This window comes from Papilio xuthus, unplaced genomic scaffold, assembly GCF_000836235.2.
Source record: "Papilio xuthus unplaced genomic scaffold, Pxut_1.1 DF828142.1, whole genome shotgun sequence".
Classification (NCBI taxonomy): Eukaryota; Metazoa; Arthropoda; class Insecta; order Lepidoptera; family Papilionidae; genus Papilio; species Papilio xuthus.
In genome coordinates this window covers 1409689-1430790 of record NW_013530507.1, presented here as the reverse complement: position 1 = coordinate 1430790, position 21102 = coordinate 1409689, and the positions used below count along the sequence as shown (strand labels likewise).

The 21102-nt window shown below is 33.4% G+C and overlaps 1 protein-coding gene across 1 annotated transcript in view; it reads right to left on the bottom strand.

The window, feature by feature from the left end:
- Positions 1-21102, bottom strand: part of LOC106114322 (putative phosphatidate phosphatase) — a 60779-nt gene that overhangs the window by 13567 nt on the left and 26110 nt on the right. The window contains exon 3 of the mRNA XM_013307477.1: positions 17299-17496. Within this exon, the coding sequence (XP_013162931.1) occupies positions 17299-17496 (198 nt within the window). The remainder of the gene's footprint in view (positions 1-17298; positions 17497-21102) is intronic.

The window sequence follows — 21102 nt, the reverse complement described above, 5'->3', positions numbered from 1 at the left end:
CGTAACCCTTAATTATGGTATAGGAATATTAAAATTGACTTTCTATTAATTCTTCGTCACCATACTGTCGCACTTTTAAATGTGAATATCAATTCTCAAGAATCATTTAATCACGAATAATCTTCATATATAATTTTTAAACTAGGAAAACTTCTAACCTCAATTTGAGTTACATTAATGTCACCATTTCTAAGGTTCAACTACATATATCGCCAGATTTTCTTAGTAGTATTTCAAAATATAAATCCCATCATTACACTTAAAACATTGTAGGTCTTAGCAACGGAATACCAAAAGTGAAAGCTGATGTTGGTGTGGCACGAGATTTATTTACTGGTTGCACATTAAAAGTGACGCCTACCCTGTTCTGATCAAGATCAATTGTTATTAATAAAAGTGCTGCATCCACAAGCGATCTCAAGAGGCCTCAGCTGCGGGCATACTTTTTGTTTCACACTGCGATATTAAATTTCGTCATTCACTTTCAATGCAAAGTGGTGTTTATTCTTTTTAAACTTCTTGTATATACAATATTTTTTTACTATCTCGTGATCATCTTAAAATAGATTTTTTAGTTATTTACGATTTTAATTTCATCATCATCAGCTCACTGCATGTCCCCACCGAGCGGCTCGGAGCCTACCCTAAGTTACGGGTGACTAGGCCATAGTCAACTACACTGGCTAAGTGCGGGTTGGTTGACTACACATATCTTTGAATTTCTTCTCAGATATGTGCAGGTTGCATCACGATGTTTTCCTTCACCGTAAAACGTCGGATAAATGTACATATGCAAATCGGAAATCGAAAAACACATTGGTAAATGGCGGGAATCGAACCCAGGACATGCAGATTGCAAGTCAAGTGCTTGACCCCTGAGCCATCGACGCTCAATTTTTAATATACCTATTTGTTAAATAACAAAGCATAAATATGCTCTAGATATTTTAGTCATACATTTTTTTGATTTTGCAAAACAGAATGTAATATATAAAATTGTTCTGTCAGTCTTGTTCAATAATAAAGACAACCCCTAAAGTCAATTCAAGCGTGAAATAAAAAAAACAGGAGCTAGTGAGATAATTTCACCTTGAGCCTACTAATCCGGATCCATCCCAGTAGTATAACAAAACCGAAATAAGGGAGCGTAGTCCATTCACGCGGACAGACTCATTGTAAAGATTAACCGGAACCAGCTAGGACTGGCCTCGGTAGAGACATAAATATCAAATAGATAAGCAAAGAAGTGATAGGTCTATTTAGACTGGACGATACAAGGTCGGACTAGGGGCGAATATCAACAAATCAACGTATTTTAGTTTTCATAAGTCTATTGTGTTACGGAAACGGAGGGGACCGATGGTGATGCGTCATATGTTTTAATTAAAATGGAACATTAAGCTGGATCAACTGTCAAAATTAGAATGTGTTAGAGAGAGAAAGAACATGAATGTATCCCGCTTTAACCTTTCGATCAATTCAATATTGGCGTGTAATCGATTCTGTTGTACGTGTTGATAAATGTGGGACAAAATCGATTTCGGTGTTAAATGTTTCCACGCGTATCAATAAATTTGAAAGGGGGCTAGGGTGACAGTATAACATTAAATTCATGAGGCATGTATGTTTGATACTTAATTGACTAGGGTTCGATATAATTGCTTATTACGTGTACTTTTAGCAAAAGATCATGGGCATGACATTACATTTTAAGGACATACTTGTAGAATCATGTGACCTTACAGACCGTGGATTTCTAAGACCAAAATTTTTGTATAAAATATACCGTCATCTCTTTCATTATCTTTGACAAAAAAGAGATGACATGATTTAAAGATATTCGTCTCAAAAGCCCCACGGTTAATGTGTATTGACTTACTCGCTATACATTTTTTTATATATTTTATTTACATACTAGTTTTCGCCCGAGACTCCGTCCGCGCGGAATTAAAAGAAACATAATATGTAGCCTATGTGTTATTCCAGACTATGTTCTATATGTATGCCAAATTTCATCAAAATCCGTTCAGCGGTTCCGGAGATACCTTCAAACAAACATCCATCTAAACTTTCTTATAATAGTAAGACTGTTTGAACAAAGATGTTAATTTATGTCTTTTTTCATGTCAATATGATTAATGTGTTAAGAAAACTCTAAGAAACCAATTAATAACTGTGTCATATGAAAAGGTATTCAATAGTGATTTATGACTATAGGTATTTACTTTTGCCGCTAAAGTGATTATTAAGTATCGTAATGACATAGTGCGTTTGCAAGAATAATGATCTTAGCATAGTTAAAATTTATATAATGAGACATAATAACAGCTAACAAACGCCGAGTCGCGTGTCTACCACAATTAGATACTTTTAGCTTCTACATATCTGCACGAACAAATTTTACACCAGTTTTTCATCGTAGACGTTTTAAAAAAAGAGTCACATCTCATAAGAGAGCTCTACGACATGTAACTTTTTTCGTCCGATACAACATTTGCAGTTCAAACTTACATCAATGCTATAATTTGAACTTTTATTACAGCTTTCACTAACAGTGAGACAATTGAGCGTCGGAGGCTCAGGAGTCAACCACTTGACTTGCAATCTGCAGGTCCTGGGTTTGAATTTCGCCATGTACCAATGTGTTTTTCGATTTACATATGTACATTTATCAAACGTTCTTATATCTGCGAATAAATTCAGAGATATGTATGAAGTCAATCACCCCGCATTGGGCCAGAGTAGTTGACTATGGCCTACTCACCCCTAGCTTAGGGTAGGCTCCGAGCCCCTCAGAGGGGACATAAAGTGAGCTGATGATGAGACCATATCCATAAATGTATTATAACTCAATAATACTACGTATAATAAATACTTTATCGAGATTAAGAAATTTCACTGAAGTAGAAATAGTCTGTAATTTTTTAACTTTGCCCACGTATACTAAAGTATAAGAAGAAACATAAAATGGAACCGTCTGCATCATTTCCTTATTACTCGCTGCTGTGCTGCACCCTCGCGGACATAAATGTTACTAATTTAATACATATAACAGCGGAATCATAAAAACCGTGGAGCCGAACCAATAAAAAAGAATAATTGCCTTAACTTTTTAATGACATCATCTCCACGGATTAGCGTTCGGATTGAGGTCAACGATTCGTAATAACTTAACAACTTCTTGATATTTCTTTCGATACTTCACGAAGCAGAAATAAAAAGAATTAATTAAATCACTTTTAGAAGCAATATATTGCCTCTCAACTAACTACCAACAACTACAAATTGAGGCAAATAGTCATAGTAAGTTTTAATTGCATATGCGCAAGTTTTTGGAGCAATATTTGAATAAAGTACCCAAAAGTATCCGTGTTCTATTTTTACCCGAACAAATATAAGAAATAATCCAAACAAACATTTATCAAATTACAAAATATAATTCCACTGTCAGAAGATCAAAGCAAAGTAAAAAGGTCTAAAAATAATTCATGAAGTGTCGAACGATGGTAAAACAAAAGTCGGTAGTAAAACTGACAATATAAAATCACTTCTCGACAACCACGAAGTGCAAATGCAATGAATAATAAGACTCGTCAAGTTTGGACAGGCCACTTGTCGTCTTGTTAAAGCGCCCTAAATTGTCTCGACTATATTACAGCAAGTTTTGTTTGGTTTCGATGTGGCCGAGTTATTTTGACGGCACTGGTTATTAAAAAGCCGAAAGGAATCAAGAGAGGATGTTTATTAATTGCATGTTTATTCTTCTGAATGCATCAGAAGTTCTTGTGAAGATGCACTTTACATTACTAATAAGAAGTTTGCCTTTCGTATAAACATAGTAATTACAATGCATTTGATGTTTTAAAAGTTGAAAATAGAATATAATATAATCTACATATATAAAAATCAATTGCTGTTCGTTAGTCTCGCTAAACCTCGAAAACGGCTGCACGGATTTATCTTATCTTGGTCTTGAAATGTTCTTGGAGGTCTTGGGAAGGTTTAAAAGGTGAGAAAAATTAGAATAATTGCCGGGAACTAATTAAATTATTTTCTATTCCACGCGGACGGAGTCGCGGGCTACAGCTAGTATGATATATTCAAAAATATTTATATGTTCCACTAGTTATTTACATGTTATCTAATACTGAAGATTTTTATATCACCCACAATTGTCAAGTCAGGTCAAAAGATTATCGTAATCGAGTTTGATATGCCACCCAGCTTTTTACATTGACCATATAAATAAAAGTCATTTGAGTTTCATTTTTAAACGAAAGATTTTATATTCTAAAAATGGTGTCACTTTAACACAAACATTTGCAGTGTCTTTACACTTCACTTAAATTCTCATTGCGTTTGAATCTACAATGACAAGAAGTACAAAGTTGCGAACAAATATGACACGGTAGGCACGAGGCCAGAACTAGCCATAAAACTGCCTGCAGTTGCCCAATAAAATACAATACTAAAATAATATGTGCCACTACACAACATGAGCTTTCATTTAGTTTTCACTCATTTTAACTCTATACGCTTAGACAAAAATAGTATCGTAGGCATTTCTGAATACTGGTGCCTCAGTGCGCAATTTCAAATAACGCATTTTGTATTACCTAGAAATTACCTTTAAAAAAAATTAAGATAGCGAAAAATACCGTCTATACATTTTATCTTTCTAAATTAGATTTAAAACGGTTTTAGTTCTTTCCACGCTAAAATAAAAAAAAAATTAAAATTACATCTGGAAATGGTCAGGATGCCAGAATACCGTATAATAAACAAGATAAAGCTATAGAGACAAAGTTTTGATTTGAACCTTATGCAATGAGACGTTGCCCAATAGGGGCTTTGATGACATTATCTGGAAAGGCAGGTATTAAAACAGATTGCTTGAACAGAGGCCACACACTGACCTTAAGATAGTAGAGATGAATAATAAACATGAATTTCAGATATTGATATATATAGAACTTATAGAGACACAAATTATTTAGAATTATGAAGAATCAGTCTTGCTTGCAGGATTTTGAACAGATGTTACGTAAGGTATTTGTCAACATGTCTTAGAAAAATATTTTTTGATCAAAGTACTACCAGTGTCACATGTTGACCTTATTTTTATGTAAATTTGTTAAATAAATAAATTGAATTTAACCTCACAACTAACATTGATACTTCTGTATCGCAATGTACCGTAATTGAAATCTGTTATAAATTAAATTACAGTTATTTATCAATATCAGACGTTTTAATGAGCTCAGCCGATAGATAGGCGACCTCGAGACTGTCTTGATACGGCATGAACCGTATATACATTGCACGTGACATTGGCGAAATATGGTACCTTAGTAACTTTAAGTAGACATATAATATATTATATCTTTAAATGTATAAATTTTAATTATAATATCTCGCACGAATTTTCGTCATAGCTCTACTAATTATAAGTACCTACTTTATTGAACATATTTGGGGCTTAAAAGTCCTGAAATCAGAACAACTGAAATGGATAATTGTGCTTTGATGTTTACACGTATTACGCTTATAAAATACACCATAAATCAAAAACAATATTAACTCCAGAACTGCATAAACATGGGGCGTTCATTAATGTCAACCATAAATAGTCCGGACAAAGTACTGATCCTTGTGGAACACCCATATTAGAAGGGCAATAACGACTTACACTTTTGGTAATAGAGACAGATAGTAAGTAAGAAGTAAAATACAGGTTCGGAGATCATATAATCACATGACGTTATGTACAAACAAAACAAGTTACAGTTGACTGAACGTATGCGCATATATCAAACGCGGGAGTAGTGTCAACCGTTCCATTGCCTCAAATGTATACATAAAACATGGGCATTGCATGTCACATTTCCATTCTTAAGCCGCATTAAATATCTTGTTAGTGAATTTCGTAACACACATTGCGTTTGTACAAGAATATTCAAATGAGCGACGCTCTCTACTTCATCTATTCGATTCAATTACAAACCAATGTCACAAAGATATATGCCTTTAGGCATTAGCGGCAGCGACTGAAGCAATTGTACATAAATATCGTGACGATATAAAACTTGTAAAATGACAGAATATCGTCAAATAAAGAGTTTTTACTTATTAGAATGCGTGCATACAATATTAATCGATCATGATACTATTAATTTGTCATTGCACAGCTTGTTACTTGGTGCAGTGACAATCGTCACATAGATAGCGTTAATTGACAGTTAAAACGCGCCGCTAATGCAGCCCCCACAATAAATATAAAACGAAAGAACGATGACCCGATGCTATCCTGTGATTATATCCAATAAATAAAAATGCCCAATGATTTAACATTGATCAAATTGAATTTATTTTAACAGCAGATGTTAGAATATTTATATCGCCATTAATACGCCACAACAATATAAGAACAATTTTAATAATTAAGATTTTATATTGAGACCACTTTAGAATTTGCAGCAGATTTATATGGCTTTGTTTTAAGACGAGTTTTATCAACACTAACATAACACTTAACGTGTCCTTAGATACAATGCCCTAAATAGAATAAACAACAGTAAAAAATATAGCAATAAGAACGTGGAAATGATACAGCTTATCAAAGGCCAGATGCTCATTTTTTTTAAGTAATAACAGGAATGTAAACGCTCTTGACCTTTACCAGGAATCGAGTACAGTATCTTGTAATTGTAAGATTCAACCTTCCGTTCAAGTACATTGAACACATTTTAAAAACATGATTTTAAGTCTATGACCAAAAAATCTGACTAACAGATTTTAATATTCAGGGCGAAGAATGTTGACCATTAATAAAATATTAAAAAGCGTATTTAAGACAATTGGATTAACTGGAGTCATGTCCTGTTTATTCACAAAATACAAATTGTAGAGACGAAGATTGTTATAACGTAAGCGTCATGACCACAAATTTTAGAAAAAGTTAAGTTACTTAGTAAAAGCATACACGAAAAAGTGATAGAAATACAACTGAGTCTGATTATAATATTTCTATGACGAGCATCAGATCGTATTCTACAAGTCGTGTTGTAGTAACGAAGGTAACAAAAATACTGTCTATATTATTTACGACCAGCTAAATGTTAATGGACACTATTAACTGCAATTGCAGTCACACTTTGTGCTTCATTCATAATGGTTTCTAAAGTGACTATAAAAAATTTATGACCGCTAAAACGCTATAATTAAAAGTCTTCTATAAGCACATACTACAATTTAATGGTAAGTCATTACATAACGCATACGTTACTAAAGTTTTTAGTATTAGGGAGTCCCTCTACGAAGTATTTGAGTGTGCCGGTGGATTTTTTAATGCAATAATGAAAGATATAAATCTTTTAAATCTTCATAAATATATTAATTTCATCACACCCTGTGATGTCCCCATTAAATTTACAGTTTCGACGTTGCATCTAAATGAAGATTAATTTACTTATTTAATATCCGCATCCGCTTGGGAAATGAAGTTGCAACGACGAGTGACGTTATGGCGATGCATTCTGTCGTTTTGGCTGTATTTAGTTTGATGTCGCCTTTTAACCTAATTCGGATAAACGGAGAATCGTCATCCGCTTTTCAGAAAACTACTCTTAACAGTAACATAGAAGTAAATTCTTTCGTATACCTTAAATTTAAACATCGTTAATACCAAATTATCATTTTTTATTTCTATGAACGTAACTTTATTAATTAAAAGTATAAAAAAATAATCTCTACAAAAAGAACAAACAATAATCACGAAGGTTATTAATTTTAAAAGTACAATTCATCCAATGATCAATAATATCTTTATAGCGAATCATTTCGCTTAAAGACCGCAGAGATCAAAAAACATCTCTGCGTGACTAGACAATACCGATCAAGAAACGCTACATCATTTAAAGCTATAAAGGAATACAAATAGAAAGAAAAAGAAACAGAATCTTGCGAAAATAATACTCACGAAGAACCTAAGGCTATAGAAAATCGAATTCAAAAGATACTTGGTGCTAAAATCAACATAGAAGTTTTACGAAATAATAAATTCAATTCAAAATAGACTTTATTGATATGAAATAAACCATTAAATTGTCTAAAGTTTATTAATCCTCTTGAAACCGTTTGCTTTTACCAAATGATGCGAAATGACAATGGAGCGCGTGATAAAAATACCAAAATACAACTCCTTAAGGATTTTAATGACAATGATATATCCGGTCACGTCGAGATCTTACGATAAAAATGATGAACAGCATTATAAATTAGCAGCAACTCACTACATTTGAGAATTATTTATTGTCCTGACATAAACGAAAAGGATTACTTATAAAATTTGATATGATATATAAAAAAAACTAAAGACTTCATATTCATCAGTCCTTCTTTTAAAATATAATATTAGGAATACTTTATCTTTTTTGAATCATTTGCTTTTTTGACCATCCGTTTCGCAACCAATTTACTCTGCGCACTCATATTTAAGTTCATATATTCTTTATTTAATACAAATGTTATTTAATTTTAAAAGCTAAACGTTTTCGTAGAGTATAAGGTAATGTAGTGGGACATTAAGACAACGATAAATGGCAGCAAAATATCGCGGCCACCTTTGAGTCATATCGCCGGCGCCGGCGTCACGCGCGGCCGCCCAACCGGCGCTCTATACACCACTCTTTTTGCTACCGTTTTAGCTAACTGCTTGTACTGCTCATATTTTGCTTCAGATTCTAATTTATTTTACTACTATAAATCTTTCCATTTGACTGCTGTACTTATTTTATTATTTCGAACTTTGTTATTGAAAAGTGACAAAGCGAAACAATAATATCTGTAGGAGTTTTCTTTTTCATTTTCAGGTTTTTTTATTCCCGATTAGTTAAAGTTACATCATTTGTTAGTAATCTAGATAATAATCGCCTTGGAGGTTTTAAAACAATTGTTAAGGTCAATAATCTAAACGTAAACAATCCAGAGAATGTTATTTATTCAAATCCCCGGCGTGCAATTTCCCAAACAATGCAATACAGTCTTCATCCTGTCAGCTTCATACAGCTTTCAATCAACTGTGACAAGCATTGTTGAGGTCATACGATGACAATGCAACTACATGAATTTATAAACTTAAATAAAATTGAACGTAATTTGGGATGTAAAATCTTATATGCACACGGGTGGAATACCAGAGTATATCGGAGGACTTTACCGATATTTTTTTGGTAACTGAAGTCACAATAATGTTAGGATTATTATACTATACTAGTCTAGATTAAATTAGAATTAAAATGTTAAATTGTGAACCGAAAATCTGAAACTACTATGTATGTATTATGTCACCAAGTAACCGAATTAGGAGTCGAAACATAAGTAACTTAGTTTTTGAAATCCAACACAATTCTAATCCCGTTTTAGCGATCGCGTTATCAGTATTCACTTCAACATTGTTTTATCTTACCTATCACGTACTATAATCTCATTTAAAAATATAGATCAAACGTGATACAATTTAAAACAGTTTCTATAGATGGCATACGTGATGTTAGTCAAGTATGGAATCTTTAATAATGAAGCGTGACTTTAAAAATGCAAACAGTTAAGAGATTTATCACATACAAGCACCAACTATGTTTCTCTAATCTTATCTTAGAAAAAAATGAAGCAGAGGCAGTTTTAGATCTTAAACAATGGATAGAAAAGGACTGGGCACAAAGAGTCAAAAGAATTAAGAAACAAAGCAGCGTCTATCAAAATGATGAACAGGATAAGAAGAATAACAACCATTACTTCGTTGTTATTTACATGTACGCAACTTCTTTTAAAAGGAATGACGGATCGTGTAGGAAACGTAGAACAGTTTGGTATAAATGGATTCTTGAACTTAATTTAATTCTTAATCTATGATAAGTTATCGTAGAAGTCATTAGACCTGACCGTACCATTAGACTTAAAAGCTTTTAGCGAAAGAAATTAAGGAATGACAAGAAAGTGTCACCAATTACACAATCTACTACAGAAATACTTGTATAAAACATTGTCTCCACTGTCATTTGCTTGAAGAAAACTGAGACAGCTATATATTTTTATACACGCTCTAACTAACTTTAGCTTTCACTCCTCTTTGAAGCTAATGCAAAACATAAGCATAATAAAACTCGTCTCAATCGTTTGTATTTTTTGTTCTCTTTACCGATCATAAATAACGGTGAGCAATAAAACAGTCAAAAAGTACAAAAGTAAGTGCAGCGTGTCGTGTCATAAGTGCGGCAAATGTACGGGCATGTCAAAATTACAAGGCGTCGTCGTCAGTGTCGGTGTCAGTGTCGGCGGTGCATGTCGCCGCACGTTATTAATACCGGCTGGCCACACTTAATGTGGAAACGCAAGGGCTGCGATTCGTCGTCACACAATATGTACTAAAATGTTGCTTTTTGTTCGCTGCTCATAATTCTTTTTTGACATCTCATACTATCAAACCCTTTCTTTTAAATGTATGAGGTAAAATATTTTACAAATTTGCAAATGAAGATCTCATTTGTAACTACAGAATTGATTAAGATTGCTCGATAAATAACTATAACATAAAAGAGCAATAAGTAATAAAAAACGTTGACGAACCACCCAAGCACGAACTGTCTCTTACAACCGTAACGACATCTTGACGTAAATATAGACATGGATTTAAATAAATGGGCAGCGTCTATGGATTTATTGTTTGAATGTGTCCAAAGTAAACTGACCCAAGCGCGCAGTTGTGTCATCAGATTCCGAAGCAACATTTTACTGCCTATCATCGCGGATAAATAGACTATCTCAACAGATTTATGTGGCAGCGTAAAGCTGTTACGACACGCAATACTCTGTCGCCACTCGGAAGCAACATTTTAGCGCCCATCATCTCATTCCCAATCATTAATCAGATGCATTTCACAACCTTGTTTGGACAGTCGGATTGAGTTAAGCTTTTATATTTCTTTAAGTCGACCCTAGTCAATTAATAAAATTTTCATCGTAAATTCAATTAAAACTTAAACGTTTTTATTTATTTATTGTTGCGGAAGAGATAAATTTGTTTTTATAATTTTTTTTACAAGGTTTTAAATATGTAAACATCTTATCACGGTACCAAAATACAATTATCATTAAATAAAAACACAATTTTTTTACAACTGTTAGATGATGTCATGGACAGAGCGAAGTGGAAGAGAAGGATTGGGAAAGCTGACCCCACCACCTTGTGGGATGCTAGGGAGAGAGAGAGAGAGTATGCAGTCTGTTTCACAACCAAAGAAATGAACAATTATTTCCTGCTTCTTATCAAAAACTACCGTAACCAGAGTGCTTCTAGAAATAATGTTTGTCTATTTACAATAAAAATATATCAATGTTATGAATACTGTATAATTTTAATAATGAAAAATATCATACACTAATAAATTTCACGTCTCACTCAATTATAAGTTATTAGATAATTGGGGTTAATGCAATTATGCTGGAGCATTCAACCGAACACAACCAGACCATTACTGTATCGCGCTCCTTTGACATACTTTACACCAAGTCTTGGCTTACGTCGTAAAAAAGAAAACTAGTAATACCTTAATAACATTAATTCTAACTAAATTATTATTGTTTCAACCTATTTTATAAATATATAATATAATAGTTAGTCGGAAACAAAAAGCGAATACAGTATGCATTGTCAACAATATTCAAACAAGTTAATATATACTGGAACTAAAACTGAATGTCTTCATCAGCTCACTATACGTCCCCACCGAGGGGCTCGGAGACTACCCTAAGTTAGGGGTGATTAGGCCATAGTCAACCACGCTGGCCCAATGTGAGTTGGTTGACTTGACACAAATCTTTAAATTTCTTCGCAGATATGTGTAGGTTGCATCACGATGTTTTCCTTCACCGTAAGAACGTCGGATAAATGTACATATGTAAATCGAAAATCGAAATACACATTGGTACATGGCGGGATTCGAACCCGGGACCAGCAGATTACAAGTCAAGTGCTTTAACCCCTGAGCCACCGACGCTCATCAAACTGAATGTATTTCTTATCAATGTCTTGCTCCATTTATCTTTTTTCTCGTCGCAATATCTCGGCGTAACATTGATTGATCATTCCAGCACTACGATACAACTGCCTTCATTTAGTGTCAAAAGCTAATCGGTTGGTGAACTTTAGTGAACGATAAGTTGAGTTTAGTTAATTCAACTCATTCAAAAGCAATATTTTCCATTTTCCTTGAATAAAAACAAGTGAAAGCTACACTGCAATAATCATAACATACACTTATTTAAATCTAGCTGTCGCCCTCGACTCCGTCCTCGCAAAATTAAAAAAAAATAAGTAGTACCCTAGTGTGTTCTTCTATACTTTGTTCTACATGTATGCCATTCTAGAGATACCTTCAAACATCCATCCATCCATCTAAACATTCTCAATTCTAATATTAGAAACATATGCATACCTATGCCGCATAATAAAAAAAAAATATTTAATCAGTCTAACTTCCGCACTCAGAGTCATTAAGTGGGCACTGAGGTAGTCTCTTAGTGTTGATTTAGTCATCATCTCCTTGTCCTTGATTTTCGTCTTCCAAATCAATCTATCGGTGTACCACTACTTAGTGTTTCCTTTATTATAAAAAAATTACACTAAGCAATTGTTTAAGAAACTTTTAGCTGAGAAAACAAACGTTCGAACTAACACTAAAAACAACAAACAAGTCCATTTGTTACATTATTACGGTTAGCGATAGAGTTTTATGAGGGAGCCGGCTGTTTACGTTCGTGGTGAAGGGTCGAAGGCCTAGCGAAAGGTAAACAGTGTCGGCGTACCAGTAAAAATAACAGTAAATAACTGCTTCCACCAGCATATTTTAATTTGAGTAGTTGCAAAGAAGTTATCATCTGATCTGGAAAACAAAATCATATATAACAAAGAGAATGAATTTTACTAACATCGTAAATACGACAGTTGGACGAATGTATGTTTGTTATTGCAATCTATAGAACGGTTAAGCGGATCTCGCTGAATATTGCCATTGGTTTAGAGCATAGTTTGCAAGAACACATAGGCTACAAAGGTAGGCAACGCATATGCAATTGCGTATGTCTATGGGCAACGGTCACTGCGCTATTTCAGCGGTTTCGGGTGGTCGCTTGCTTGTTTGCCACCTTATTATATAAAAAAATATATCTATTATCTGTAAATATATACATAGCCTGTGATTCGTTACTCTATTTAAGAACAACACTATTGAGGATATAGTTATATTGTTTAAACTTGTGAATATAATAATGTAAAGTAATTATAGAGGCAATTAAAACCATAGAGTTAAAATCTTTAAAAACGTTGTAGGTGTACTCTATATTATCTAGTCGATAACCGAGGTCACTACGACATAGTAACTCAGTGAAATTTTGCGATTTCGTTGCTATATATAATTTATTTCATGAATAAAAGTTTACCGTCACAGTATCATTAAAATTCCATTTCCAAGCCAAGGTTATGACGAATTGATTATACGTAACATGTAACCGGCTCACAAAAGAAAGGCAAGAGCGATTTGTTTTGGCATATGTCAGTCTGATGATAAATTTAACTTCTGTCATTATAACAAAGTTTTTTTTAACGTACAATTGTATAATATATATTATATAGTACATAAGAAAATATTATACATGTAACAATACATAAGTTAATAATCCGCGCAAGAGCAACATTAACGACCACTTAAAACGAACAAGCGTTAATGAAATTTTAAACCGGTATATCCTCGGGCTTTAGGGTGTTCGTGCTATGAAAAGGACTGCGGGAATCTTTGTACGCGACGCGTGAGCTCAAAGGGGACGGAGCACTGAAAGAGGATTGATTGACAGAGTAATGGTAGAGACCAGCGCTCGCTGTCTCTACAGGGCCCTGAGGGTGTATTGTTAGAGTTGAAACACCTCGACCACGCTGGAATCTCGTCAATACAATATGCTAAAAAGGCCCTGTAATATTAAACAGAACTGTTTTTTATTTATTTTTTGTTTATTTAAATGTATATGACTTTATAATCTGCTACTAGTTTTGATAAAACTTTTAACAAAGGTATATTTACAGAAGATGAATTTAAATTTTCAATTTGTAACGATTGTTCAGTCTAAATTATTTCTATACGCATTAAGCATCAACTTATAGAAAATTACAATTTAAATTCTATTAAAATATTTTTGATTTTTCTCTATGCTATTGAACTATGTAACCTAAATTTAAAAAAAACGGAAAATATTAACATGTAGTAAATTATTTACAGCGATATTATTACTTACAATATCCTTAAAACATAAAAAAAATCTATTATAATTCAGTATTTACTATCCAAGTGGCGAGCCGCGATTTCCGACGATAAAATCCACTACAAATTATAGACGAGATTAGGGAAGTTCCGTCATAAAATTGTAGATGCGAAATAAATATAATCACAAAAATATTCTGTAAAGTTTCAATAAAAGTCACTTTTAATTCATTTCGAAATTAAAATCAAAATAAAGGATAGAAAAACATTGCAAAGAAAATAACTGGCTAGACTATTTTTTACAATGTGCACTTACTGCTAGGCAATTAAGAACAATTACGTCAATGTTTAAAGAAAGAATTTACACTCGCAATTACTAAAGCATTAATAAAATTATATTTCTTGCAAGTTGTCTTCTTATTATAAATAACTAGCTGCGCCCGCGACTCTGTCCGCGTGGATATATAAAAAACTTAATTAGTGTACCCCACCCATCCATCCATTCACATCACATCCATCTAAACATTCGCATTTATAATATTAGTAAGTTAAATAAAAAGTAGCTCTTCAAGGCATAAATTCGAAAAAAAAATGATTAAATAGTATCCTATGTCCGTCTCCTGGCTCTAAGCTACCTCCTCACCAATTTTCAGCCACATCTGTAAAGCCGTTTTTGGGTTATAAATAGTGTAACTAACACGACTTTCTTTTATATACATAGATTGGTTTGCCTTATAACGAGGCGTATCTTTATATAAACGATCAACAATAACATATATACAAATAATAAGTAAATAGGTTAGTGTTTCATTTTGATTAACACGAAATCTTTAATCAATACATCATGTTATACAAACATTTGGTCAAATATTTGCCAAACAAATTGTCAATATTGTAAAAAAACATTCGCCTAAGTCGCGTGATGGTTTAGTCTAGTCCCTGGTTTATTTTCGAACACATTGATTAGAGGTTATGCTAGGTATCGCCCGCGACTCCATCCGCGCGATATTAAAATAAAACATAATTAGTAGCCTATGTGATCTTCTAGGCCAGTCTTTCCCAAAGTGGGCGATACCGCCCCCTTGTGGGCGCAGCAGTCCAAGTTGCGGGTGATAGTAAAAGTTTCGTTTAGAATTCTCCGTTTATATACATATATAGGTTACAATAATTAAATAAATTAATTTGAAGTTATAGTGGTTTTTAAATATGTGAAAATATGGGGGCGCTAAAAAAATATTTATTCTCAAAGTGGGCAGTAGATAAAATAAGTTTGGGAACCACTGTTCTAGGCTATGTTTTATATGTGTGCCAAATTTCATCAAGATCTATTGCGCAGTTCTGGTGATGCCTTCAAACAAACATCCATTTAAACATTCGCATTTATAATATTAGTAAGATTTTCGTTGTAGTCTATAGCTAGAGCAGTCCGTCTTTATGAATGAGGCACTTGTAAAGAAAATTTATGCAACAGCTTGAAGACTGTGACCGGAATGCTAATAGGATAAATAAATGATTACAATAATGCTGTTTACGATGTCTCCTAGCTTGCTTGTAGACAGGAGTATTAATTATAAATAGTTTATTATCCGTAAGCGACAATATATTGGCTACTAATTTAATATTCTTTAAGCAACTACGAATAATAGACATAAAATACAAGTACTATATTGAATTTTAAGTATTTTTTGCCCGTCATGCCCACCCAGATTGACTTTAATAAATTCATCGAGATAAGACTTTTATTAGGTATGTCCGACCAGGGGGCTAGACAAAGTCGGTTCGCGGCGATTCCATAGCGAACTTCAAAATTGTATGAAACTGACGCGTGACGATCACGTGACTTATCGAAAGTTATTGTAACATACAATTTTGAAGTTCGTTATGGAATCGCTTCGCAGCGAATGCACTTTGTCTAGCCCCCCAGATACTACTTAATGCTTTTTTTTAATATTATAAGGTGGCAAACGAGCGAGCGGCCACCTGAAATCACTGAAATAGCGACTAAATTAGGCCTCCGGGACGCACACTCATCAGACGAAACGCGGAATTGCTTCCACTTCACGCCTGTCTTCTATGTGGTCGTGGTATTTCACGGCGAGCCGGGCCAATTCGTGTGAAGATGTTAAAGCGGGCTCTACCACTGTTAAATGTATTTTTTATTTTAAAACTTAAATCTGTATGTTTGTATTGTAAAATTATAACGCAGTTAAATCTACTTATCAAGATCTATTCGATTGTAACATTTCAATGTAGATTATCGCATGCTATAAATGAAATAACATTTCATAATCGTGTAATCGTCTCTCGCATTTATAGCTCGTTTCCTTCACGGAATTGCAAATACTTTACACGACTTATTGCTAAATCGCGAAAGCAATGTCGAGTCTATTGAAGTGTTGAAATAAAAAAAATATATATTTTTCTATGTATTAGAAATATAATTAGGTTTATACTAATAAAACAACTAAATTAATTCGTGTTTGAATTCGATTAGAAGCCGTACAAAACGGTACAAAACCGTACAAACGTTTTCGCATTTGATGTCCTAAATTAGCTACTAAAGCACTTACTGTTTGTTTCCGAGAACCAGATCTCTGTATAAAACATCTTTGACAGAACAGAGATAACAGTATGTTCGAGGATTTTGGTCTCAGAGACTCACGGTTAATCAAAGTAATTAATAGCAGCTTATAAATTGCTAACTTTCAGTAATTAACTCAGTCGACTGTGGGAATTCTTGCAATGGTTGTTAATTCGTTAATCCGACCTGTTTAAAACGTGCTTAAACCGCACAGATTATACACCATATACTATGCATTGCACCATGTTACACGAGAAACCCTAGTACACTATAATAGGTATAATGTATTAGACCATTTTATACAAGAAAATTCAGAAACAATAATATTTTTTTTTGTTTTAAATTAACTTCTATGAAGTTGCGTTAATCTCATGTGACGCCATTAAACAAAAATTAAAAAATACTCACAGTAAAGAAATGCGGTCTCAACCTGCCGATGGTGTATTTAGCGACATCTGTTGTCAGCTGCTGGCAAGCACAACCGAAGAGGAACACGCCCACAACTTTGTACACCTCCCAAAGCCAAGCTGGTAGCTCTCGACCCAGGACGTTGCGGGATCTACCGCCCTTGTAGTCCCGAAGACGTATCCATTCCGTTAACACCATCTAAACAATAAGCAATAAACAATTTAAAAAAATAAACTGTCACATTCCAAGGAAGACTGAAAGATATTTTATTTGTCAAAATCAGACAACGGCTACGCTAATATTAATGATTCGTTCATTTTTGCAATTAAAATTAAGTAAATCGTGGAATTAACATATTATTGCAATTAATAAAAGCCGCACATTTTAAACGCTTTTCAACATATTATTCGTTTTTTCTGTAAGAATACCAAAATCAGTTTAAGAATGGCCGCTTCCTCGTTTTACAACCTTATTATATTTAAAAAAAAAGAATAAATTCGTTGCCAGTTTAGTATTCAAACGTTTAATTCCTTTAAAATTAAATTAAAACTAAACATATCCAACATACCATCCTGGCTGAATACAAAGTAGTATCGCAAATCAACAACATAAAAAATCAATACTTACGAAAGACATACGACCTCCGCGATTCGCCAACATAATGCGCAAATTACGTGCCCAACATAAAACATCAGCAAAGTAATGTCGGCAAAACAAAATTATACAAAAACATTGCAACATTACGTGCGTAAATGCAATATTCAGACTTGTACAGGAAGAAAGGGGTAAAGTTTCTGTTCGTCTTTCATCCAATTATAGACTGCTGTTTATAATATCATAATTTACTTTTCAACTTTAGAGCAACGTATATAAGGAATACATTTAACATTGTGAAGTAGAATTAACTTCACGTACTTAGCTTTTACCGCAAATCTAAAACGGTAACGGAATTGTAGGAAATGATTCAAACCCTACAGGTAATGCAAAAAACAAATGAAAAATCGACATCGTCGACGCCGAGGTGATCATCGACGCTCATGGACATATATTTAATTCCAAACAAGAAACTTAATGCCATCTAGCTGGTAACTGGTTAATACTGAAGCTTTAAAATTAACCAGTTTAATAGTGCATTATAACAGTTATAATTTAATTAACGTTGCAAGTAGTAGCCTTGAGTGCGGGGTCGCGGGTCGACCGTGCACCGCATACCGCACACCGATACATATTTATGTGCACTTAAAACAGTGAGTTTCCACTGCCGAAAATCATGTACTAAAACATATTGTCATCACTCTCATTCTCCTTGGAAAAAACAAAGACAGTGGCAACACTGTCCACAACCATACATGGGAAAAATATTGGTTACTTTTTAAAAACAAAATTCACCAGTCTCGTGTAAAAATAAGTAAAAAGAGGTCGTGTCCTGAAGCGTGAATACAAACTAATAGGGTGCAAACGACGTGATAAGATGTGTAAACACGCTCGCCGGTTAGCGTGTTCTCTAACAAGCTGTAACGAGAAGAATTTACATAGGAAATGTTCAACACCACCCGACCACTGATTTTAATATACGTGTCCACGAGATATATAGAGATTTGTCGTAAAAGATTTTAATGGCACAATGTCCATTGTTAAATACATAAAAATATGAACTCAATGTAAAAGCCGAAATATTTAATAGAACACATAGTTATAGACTGTGAAATAAATAATATTAATTTAAAATACATAATTGCATAGTTCCAATTAAACGTAAGAAACGATCAATTTTGTGAAGTATGTATCTCGTCAAATCCTTTCATAAATGGTCTAAAGTTTCAATTATTTAAAGCATTTCAAAATAATTAATTCAAACACTATAACACAGAAACTATAGTCAAGTTTTCAAACTATTATTATCTTAATAATATAGTGATAAGTTATTATTAATCAGTACTCGATTTCTCTTAACTGATATCTACAAGTTGTATGTATGTATGTATGAAAGATGCAGTGTATAGTACGGCCTATAAAAGTGGCGTGTGGCATTCGAAATCCGTCATAACAAGACGTTCACGCACTCATTGACATTTATGTTGATATGCGTGCGTGTATCTGAGATAAGGCCAGCATAGCAACATTTTCTTTATGTTATTTTTTTTTTTAGAAAAATAACGACCATGCCCAGAGATGTTTCATAGTCTAAGTCCTTTGACGCATAGCAATATTTTAGCAATAGTATAGAAAATACTTTGTAGATTTCGATACAATGTATTCATGTTCATTGCCGATAAATGGTTTTTAACCAGTTATGTTATAGGCCTACCTTAATCAAATTACTGAAGTCTATCAAAGGAACGTGGTTAAAGATATTGTAAATTTTAAAGCTAATAAAATTAGTCATATTAATATTTGCATCATCCATTTAATTCTCGAAAATTATATTATCTTTTGAAGATATCTATTTTACACCTCAGTTTACTCATTTCTTATCTAGACGTAGATAATATAAATCTAATTTATTATCTATGTCCTCAGGAAATAATTCAGACATTCTTTTGGAATACATGGAAATTAGTTTTCCTCGTTATTAAACCAAATTGTAAATTGTCAAAAGTAAAATACGATATTTGAAAACCAACTTGTAAACTTTCGACAAACTTGAAATTTTATTCTGGCTGATGCCACAACATATTTCGCATTCGTATACATTTTTCCTTCCACAATTAACAAAATACTAGTCATGTAAATAGTTTTAAACATTATTAATTACAATCCTATGGCGCGAATGACGTGCTTTCGTTACAAAGTCTAGTGTCAGAATGAATCTGAGAGGACACAAACGTCGACCTTTTAATAAGGCTAGTGTTGAGCCAATACACTGGTTCATTTCCGGATTTTATTTCTAACAATAGTTATTTATAAAAAATGAGATAACTGATGATTACTATTAACACGGCAGCTGCCAGAATGATTTTTCGAAAAGCATTTTTTTTTTTAATTTTGTCCAAAACCATTTGAATGGGGCCTTGCGGGTCACGCTGTATACAACAATTCGATTATAAATCCACAGTGAGGTGTTGAATGGAAGTATGGCTTGTCGGACATATAGTCCGACATGGCCTGATTGAAACATTAGCTTGTCGGACATATAGTCCGACATGGCAGCTAACGTGTTAAATAAATTAAACTTTCGTGAATCAATATATTAAACTAACAACTCGCTTTGCTAAACTCTTGGCCTATATTGTTGGCGCAAATTCATTTGTTTTAGTTACAATACAATTCAATAAACCAAACGTATCAAAATTTTACGAAGCAATACATGTAATGGATTGAATAATTCATCCCTCGTTTTATATTGCCAGGTTACCTTTGATGTTATTTTGTATATCGTAGTACTGTTGTGTTTAATCTTAATGTAGCATCGTATTTCAGTGAGAGTACCTAGATTTTATTGATTTACAACTTCTGGTTTTAATTCGTCTTATCGTATAGAACCATAAAGTTTTCTTTTTTTTTATATAGGAGAAGGTGGCAAACGAGCAACGAATCGCCTAACATAACATTATATTATTTGCATCGTAAAATAATACCATTCTTACTAATATTATAAATGAAAAAGTTTAGATGGATGTTTGTTAGAGGTATAGCCGGAACGGCTCAACGGATCTTGATGAAATTGTCACAGATGTAGAACCTAGCCTGGAAGAACACATAGGCTACTTATTAAGTTTTTTTCTAATTTAGCTGACGGAGTCAAATGCACGGATAGTTTGGGAATAGTCATCTCATTACACATCTATGTGACTTATCAATACG